Raw genomic sequence first — 7,797 nt, forward strand, 5'->3', positions numbered from 1 at the left:
TAACAGCGGCGGGGGCGAGCGGGGGGCACCACCTACCCATACTGGGGAACTATACTGGGGCACTATACTGGCTATACTGGGGCACTACACTGGCTATACTGGGGCGCTATACTGGCTATACTGGGGCACTGTACTGGCTATACTGGGGCACTGTACTGGCTATACTGGGGCACTATACTAGCTATACTGGGGCACAATAGTGGGGCAACTATACTAGCTATACTGGGGCACTATACTAACTATACTGGGGAACTATACTAGGGCACTATACTGGCTATACTGGGGCACAATACTGGGGGCAACTATACTAGCTATACTGGGGCACTATACTATACTGGGGCACTATACTGGCTATACTGGGGCACTATACTAGCTATACTGGGGCACTATACTGGCTATACTGGGGCACTATACTAGCTATACTGGGGCACTATACTAGCTATACTGGGGCACTATACTAGCTATACTGGGGCACTATACTGGCTATACTGGGGCACTATACTAGCTATACTGGGGCACTATACTAGCTATACTGGGGCACTATACTAACTATACTGGGGCACTATACTGGCTATACTGGGGCACTATACTGGGGCTCTAGACTGGCTATACTGGGGCACTATACTAGCTATACTGGGCACTATACTAGCTATTCTGGGACACTATACTGGGACACTATACTGGGACACTATACTGGGACACTATACTGGCTATACTGGGGCACTATACTGGCTATACTGGGGCACTATACTGGCTATACTGGGGCACTATACTGGCTATACTGGGGCACTGTACTAGCTATACTGGGGCACTATACTAGCTATACTGGGGCACAATAGTGGGGGCAACTATACTAGCTATACTGGGGCACTATACTGGCTATACTGGGGCACTATACTGGCTATACTGGGGCACTGTACTGGCCATACTGGGGCACTGTACTAGCTATACTGGGGCACAATAGTGGGGGCAACTATACTAGCTATACTGTGGCACTATACTAGCTATACTGGGGCACTATACTGGGGCACTGTACTAGCTATACTGGGGCACAATAGTGGGGGCAACTATACTAGCTATACTGGGGCACTATACTAGCTATACTGGGGCACTATACTGGCTATACTGGGGCACTATACTGGCTATACTGGGGCACTGTACTGGCTATACTGGGGCACTGTACTGGCTATACTGGGGCACTGTACTGGGCGTGCACAGCAGTCTGTAGGGGGGCCCAGGCTTGATGTTGTGTGAGGGGCCCCAAAATTTCTGATGGCGGCCCTGGATGCCATCCTTACACACCGCCAATCCACATCTAAGAGATGCAAGTATTATGGAGGCTTTCACCGCACAGCTCCACTCCATGTCAGCATGCTTTGCGATATACCTGAATGTGTTCACAGTATATGGAATAGGGTCTTTTGAAGAAACACAAGTAAAGAGGTGTCTTTTTATCCATCTTGTGCCTGCCTTGTCTTTGGTACTTCAGCAAACAGAATGTGCGCTCACTGCTCCAACGTGTGAGACATGGATCCAAAACCAGTTCTCCAGGACGTGCTCACAGCTACAAGGAGATCCAGGCTGGACAGTGAAGCATACATGAACAACATTCGCCAAGTACAGTCCAAATGCAGGTCATTTATTGAAAAGTCCTATGCAATTCCCTGTCATGCATATGCATTAATACTGGATTGGTGTGTGGTGCAGAGATGTGGGTGCTCAGGCACAAAGGATTGGCAGAGTAGACCCGGATGTCTCCCCAGACCCTCCACAGCAGAGTAACGCAGCAGGCAGCATTACTCTCCATCTCCAGCGTCCACTCTCCAAGTCCGGAAACATCTTCTCTTCCAGGCGTCTCCCCCTAGCATCTGAGAATTATAGGATTTCTAGCGTCTGATTCATTCTTAGACACTAGTGGGAGAGGCCTGCAAGAAAAGATGTCTACAGACTCCGGGGACTAAGCGGCCGGAACAGCTGAGTATTGCAGCCTGCTGTACAACTCTGCGGGAAAGGGGGAGGGGAGAACATCCAGGGCACCCCAAAATAGATCAATGGCACATGCTATCACTGGCGTAGTTAAGGAGCTGTGGGCCCCGATGCAAGTTTTACATTGTAGCCCCTCAAGCACTCTATACATAACAGTTGGTACGGCGCACCAAAACCTGCCAATGGCATTTACAGTGTCCGAGGTTCAAAAAAGGAATGGGGAACAGTTTGCTAATGATTACCACTATAAAAAGTATCTATAGAAGTGATTGTTATGAGCACAGGACCATTAGAAAGCAAACACTGCAGTTGAGGGAGGGCCCCTCCGGCCCAAGGGTCCCGATGCTGTAGCAACCTCTGCACCCCCTATTGCTACGCCCCTGCATGCTACACAGACAGATCTATTGCACTTGCTTGGTGCTTTTAGTAAACTTCCAAGCCTTCTTACCGATTGCGATTTTGCATTGCAGTATTCTGCAATTTTTTGGTAAATACATTTTGTGACTCTCATTTTAGTGAATGAGAATCACAACACAATCACTAGGAAAATGTTACATGCAGCACGTTTGCGATCGTCAAAAATCACAAGCATGCCGTAATCACAGCAGTGTGAGTAATCCCATAGGATTATTCATATAGCAGCACTTTGCTGATCACCTGCAGTCACCAAAGCACAAATCGCAGGCCAAAAGTGCCCGAGGGTGAAGTCAGCCTTCAGATGTTTTGTCTGTCTACAACTACACAACTATACACTTTCAAAATAAAAGTTGGTTGTTGGTTTTAAGACTGAATCTCTTCTATAACACTGGTCAGGGCCGCCATCAGAAATTTTGGGCCCACCCACTGGTTGCTGTGCCTGCCCACTAGCCACCCCACCCCGGTGTCTGTGCGTGAAGTGTGCTGCGGCAAAAAATGTGCATGGCTCCGATACTGAAGAAAGCAGTATGCACAGCGTGATGCGGCAAAAAGTGGGCGTGACCATGGCATGTTGTGGGTGGAGCCAAATACTAGCAAAATACAGGTAGTCCCCGGTTAACAAATGAGATAGGGATTTGTAGGTCCGTTCTTATCCTTTATCCATTCTCTTTTGTCCCCCTCTTATCTTCCTGTGCATCTTTTGTCCACCTCTGTCTCACCTCAGTTTGTGCCTCTTTTGTGTCCTTCTGTGTGACCTCATGTTCCCATCTCATCTCTTTTCTCCCTGTGCCTCTTTTGTCTGCCTCTGTTCCCCCTGTGCCTCTTTTATCCCCCTGTGTTACCCCAGATGCCCTGGGCCCATCACTGCAGTGTCAGTTGTCCCCCCTGATGGCTGCCCTGACACTGGTACTTCATTCCTCTTTGGGCAAAGACATGTAGGACCACAAGCGTGTCTGCTACTCCTTATTGGTGGGAGCTGCCCTTCCATTTGTTGTTGCTAAATTGTATCTTGTATACATTAAATTACAATCTCAGAATGTAATACAAAAAGACAAGTTACATTTTTTATTTCATTATTTTATTATAACTATGTAAATAGTATAATGCTGTTGCCCAAGTGAGTAGATGGTGGAAGCTGGTATGTGTCCCAAAACAACTCACCAACCCTCACTGGCAAATTATATACGACTTAAAGCGTTCAGCTTCTATCTGGCGGGACTTCTGTGCCTCAGATTTGTGATATCCAGCACAGTTATGGTCTCGCTTGGTTTTTCCTGTGGTAGTTCTGGAATGGGGGCTGCGCCTCTCCGGACTCCACAGCTTTCCAGTTTATGCGGCTGAGGAACGGCTCTTCCCTCAGGTTTTTCACCAGTTCTTTACGGTCTTTCTGTTTTTTGCACAGGAGCTTCTCTAGGAAGTCTTCCAGCGTGAGGTCCATCACCTCTGAGAAATCTGGTAAATCGTTACAAATGGAGCGTCTAACGGCAGATTCTTCATCATAACAATCCACCATGAATGGGTGTTTGTTGCATGCCATCTCACAAAGCACGACTCCCATAGAGAAGTAATCTATGGTGTGGCCGTAGTCCATCTCTAGGCACACCTCCGGGGCCATATAGTACACGGCCCATTCACGTGATCCTTTAATCGTGTCGTGCTCAAACACGTTTTGTGCTGCTAGGCCGAAGTCAGCGATCTTTATATTCCCGACTCCGTCCAGAAGGATGTTATTTGGCTTGATGTCTCGGTGGATTATACCCTTGGAGTGGATGTACTCCAGGCCGATGATCATCTGTGCAGCAAATAGTCTGATGGAAGAGAAATAAAATAATTATTAGCATAACATGTTCAATACACAAATAAAGCAGAAAGATGTATCCATGTGGCTAGGTGCACACATAGCAAAAACGCTAGCGTTGCGCAAACCGCTGCGTCTTATGCACCATGGGCCGCATAAAAAAAATGCATGGGTGTGCGTTTGTACTTTAGCATTTTTAAAATCGCTAGTTTTGTTGGATATTATGCATGAACGCATCAAAAACGCACATAATGAAAGTAAATTGAAACGCAATGTATTAAGTTATGTATGCGTTTTTGATGCTTTTTGTTTTAAAAAAAAAAAGATATCTGATGTATTTCCGCTTCCTGTTGTCTTCTTAGTAATTTGCATAAATGGAAATATTAAACAGCATAAAATATGCATACAAATCTCACATGCGTTTTGTACCTGCAAACCGCAAATGCATTAAAACGCACGCAAAACGCTTGAAAAACGCATTTGCGTTAAAAATCGGAAACGCACCGAAAAATGCACACAACTTAAAATGAAAACATGACAAAATGCAGCCTTTTTTAACGTTATGTTGTGTGTGCACCCAGCCTTACTCATTCTAAAAAGATCTAATACAAATTTCAGTGTGTGTAAAATGACTTCTCCACAGTGATGTGATGTAAATAAAGCATTTTACCACAACCTTTTCTAATAAGGGTAATTTACAATATGGAATAGTTGTAACAGGAAGACTAGCAGATAACCCCCCCCCCCCCCACACACACACACACACACACACACACACACACACACACACACACACACACACACACACACCACATACCACACACACACACACACACACACGCACGCACACACACACACACACACACACACACACACACACACACACACACACACACACACACACACACACACACACACACACACACACACACACACACACACACACACACACACACACACACACACACACACACACACACACACACACACACACACACACACACACTAGTATGCAGAGCAGTGCAGGAAGAAATGTATGCTACCTGCTTGCAGCACCATGTTGCTCTGATATCCTCTCCACAGTGGGTGGCCTCTGTGCTGCACACCTCCACATGGCTACTGGCTCCTCTTCCATGTCATGTGACAGGTATGCAGCATAATGCACAGCTGCTGTGAGGAGGGGAGTGGCACAAGAACAGGTAACATACGCTGCTCCCTGCACTGCTCTGCATATTGGGGATGGGGAGGTGGGACCCCATGGGCTACAGGGGCTTTTATTAACTCCCCAGAGGGGCAGTTGTTAGCTTTATAAAATAGCAGAGCAACTTACCTCAGGGTTGTTTGGTCAAAGCGCTCGTCAGCAACTTTTAGCCGTTCCATCAGTTCCAACAGTTCTCCCCCGCTCATGTACTCCATGGCAATGTAGAGGTAATCCTGTAAAAAAATGGCAGAACAGAAGACAGGTTAAGCATATTATACGGCTATTTTCTCTTTCTGAGGGGTTATATCAAAGACAGCACCAGCACATAAAGGAATGGAGCAGAGGTGATTTCCTTACATTTTTTTGAAAAACAGCTTAAAGGGAACCAGAGAGGAATGGAGCCTGGAAAATAGAAACAGCTTTTATACATACCTGGGGCTTCTTCCAGCCCCATAAGCCTGGATCGCTCCCACGCCGCCATCCTCCGCTTCCTGGAACCGCCGGTACCGGGCCCGTCACTTCCTGCGGACACGGCCAATTGTCCACATCACAGGGGCTCCCTCCATACCCGTAAGCATGAGGCTGCGCAGTAGGCAGCCTCATGCGTACTTGTATAGAGGGAGCTCCGTGTGATGCGGAGAATCGGCCGACTGGCCGACTCGTGGCAATGACGGGACCCGGTGGCTGCGGATCCAGGCAGCAGAGGACGGTGGCGTGGGAGCGATCCATGCGTATGGGGCTGGAGGAAGCCCCAGGTATGTATAAAAGCTGTTTTTTTAACCCTGTCTGGTTCCCTTGAATAGTTGTAATTTTACATTGTGTTCATACAAACATTGAAAATGTTGTCTGTCAGCTAATCTTGATGGAGACTTCTCCCTCTAGTGGTGAGATGCAGCACTGCACCGAATAATATGTCTGAGCAGGTGTCCCATGTGCAATTATTATAACCAAGTCCAGATTTCTGTAAAGCAAATTTATACAAGAAGACGCAAACCATGCGGGATTGTGAGGTGTAAGACCGTAGCCAAAGTCCAAGAAATTTCAAAAGGTCCGCACACTCAGTCAGCTCAAATAAAGCTGTTTATTAACCATCAGGTATCAAATGAACTGACAGGAGGTTTTCGGGGCCACAGCGGGTCCCCTTTATCAAGGCATGTACAGAATAGTAACTGTTTGGTTGCAGTGCTGTACATGCCTTCATAAAGGGGACCTGCTGTGGCCCCGAAACATCACGTTGGTTTATTGAATGGACATTTGGCACCTGATTGGTTTAATGAACAGCTTTGTTTGAGCTGACGGAGTGTGCAGACCTTTTGGAATTTCTCAGATTTCTGTAAAGGCCACAGAGGCCCGGGCCTTGGGTGGCTCCCGCCTGAGGTGGCATGGCTGGACATGGAAGAGAGTTTTCTGCATATTGTAGAGGAGGCTGCAAATAGAATATGAAGGCTGCATGTGGGCAGCAACAAGTGGAAGAGGGAAGATGCCGCCTTAGGTGGCTGTACAAGAAAGAGAAGGGCTGCTGATCATAGAGGGGCTATAAGAAAGCTGGTCTAGTGCTGGAAAAAGTATAAATCTGGACTTGGTTATACCATTGCAGCACCAGGATAAAGGGGTCTCCTACTACACAAGGAGGGCATGTGCAGAGCTGGCACACCTCATGACAGGTATGTAAGTGCCAGCTGGGCATTTATGCTGGATAATCATCTGTTTTACAGAGTGCTGTCTTTATACATTTATCTCTATAAGCTCTTGGGGAATGGAAGGGATGCATGGGTACGGGATCTGGTGAGAGAGCTGATAGTAGAACGGAATAATACTTACCTCTGACTGGAATGTACCAAATAGCTGGGTGATGAAGGGACCCTTCCTAAGGGTCTCCAAGACCTGACATTCCCTGAAGATGAGCTCGGGGTCTTTCTTTTTGACCATTTTTATGGCCAGTTGTTGGTCACTGGCTAGATGGGAAGCAAGGTGAACCTGGAAGAGACAGAGAAGAAAACTTATTGTTCTATAGATAAGATGGACCGTCACAATACAACAATGCTGCAGGCCGGGGGCTGCCTGTCTATATCTAGTTCCACTGAGACCAATAAAGATGACTATCTAAAGCCATATCTGGTCTGACATCCCCTCCCCCTCCCTCCAGGGAAATCTGTCCAATTACTCACCTTGCCAAATGCTCCCTCTCCAAGACGGTGATGGATCTTGAAGCTGTCCACAGTGAGTGGCGTCCTGATGGTCTGGATTCCACTCGGGCCTTGGAAAAGAAAGAGAAATCACATTAATATCATCATCTACTGAGATTTCCTATAAGCCAAAGCGTATACATAATCAAAGCTTATACATGATTGTAAAGGTAGCCCTACACTGGCAGATGTCTCGCTGAGATTAATAG

General features: G+C 46.9%; 1 protein-coding gene across 1 annotated transcript; it reads right to left on the reverse strand.

Moving 5' to 3' along the window:
- Window positions 1-3,512: 3,512 nt before the first annotated feature.
- On the reverse strand, window positions 3,513-7,526 carry LOC137522990 (protein kinase C theta type-like). Its single transcript, XM_068243164.1, has 3 exons — window positions 7,224-7,526; window positions 5,532-5,635; window positions 3,513-4,211 (listed from the first exon to the last, which is right to left on the reverse strand). The coding sequence occupies exons 1-3, from the start codon at window positions 7,329-7,331 to the stop codon at window positions 3,656-3,658; spliced, it is 768 nt and encodes a 255-aa protein (XP_068099265.1). The 5' UTR covers window positions 7,332-7,526; the 3' UTR covers window positions 3,513-3,655.
- Between the last annotated feature and the right edge of the window lie 271 nt (window positions 7,527-7,797).

Source organism: Hyperolius riggenbachi, chromosome 6 (genome assembly GCF_040937935.1).
Source record: "Hyperolius riggenbachi isolate aHypRig1 chromosome 6, aHypRig1.pri, whole genome shotgun sequence".
NCBI classification, from domain to species: domain Eukaryota; kingdom Metazoa; phylum Chordata; class Amphibia; order Anura; family Hyperoliidae; genus Hyperolius; species Hyperolius riggenbachi.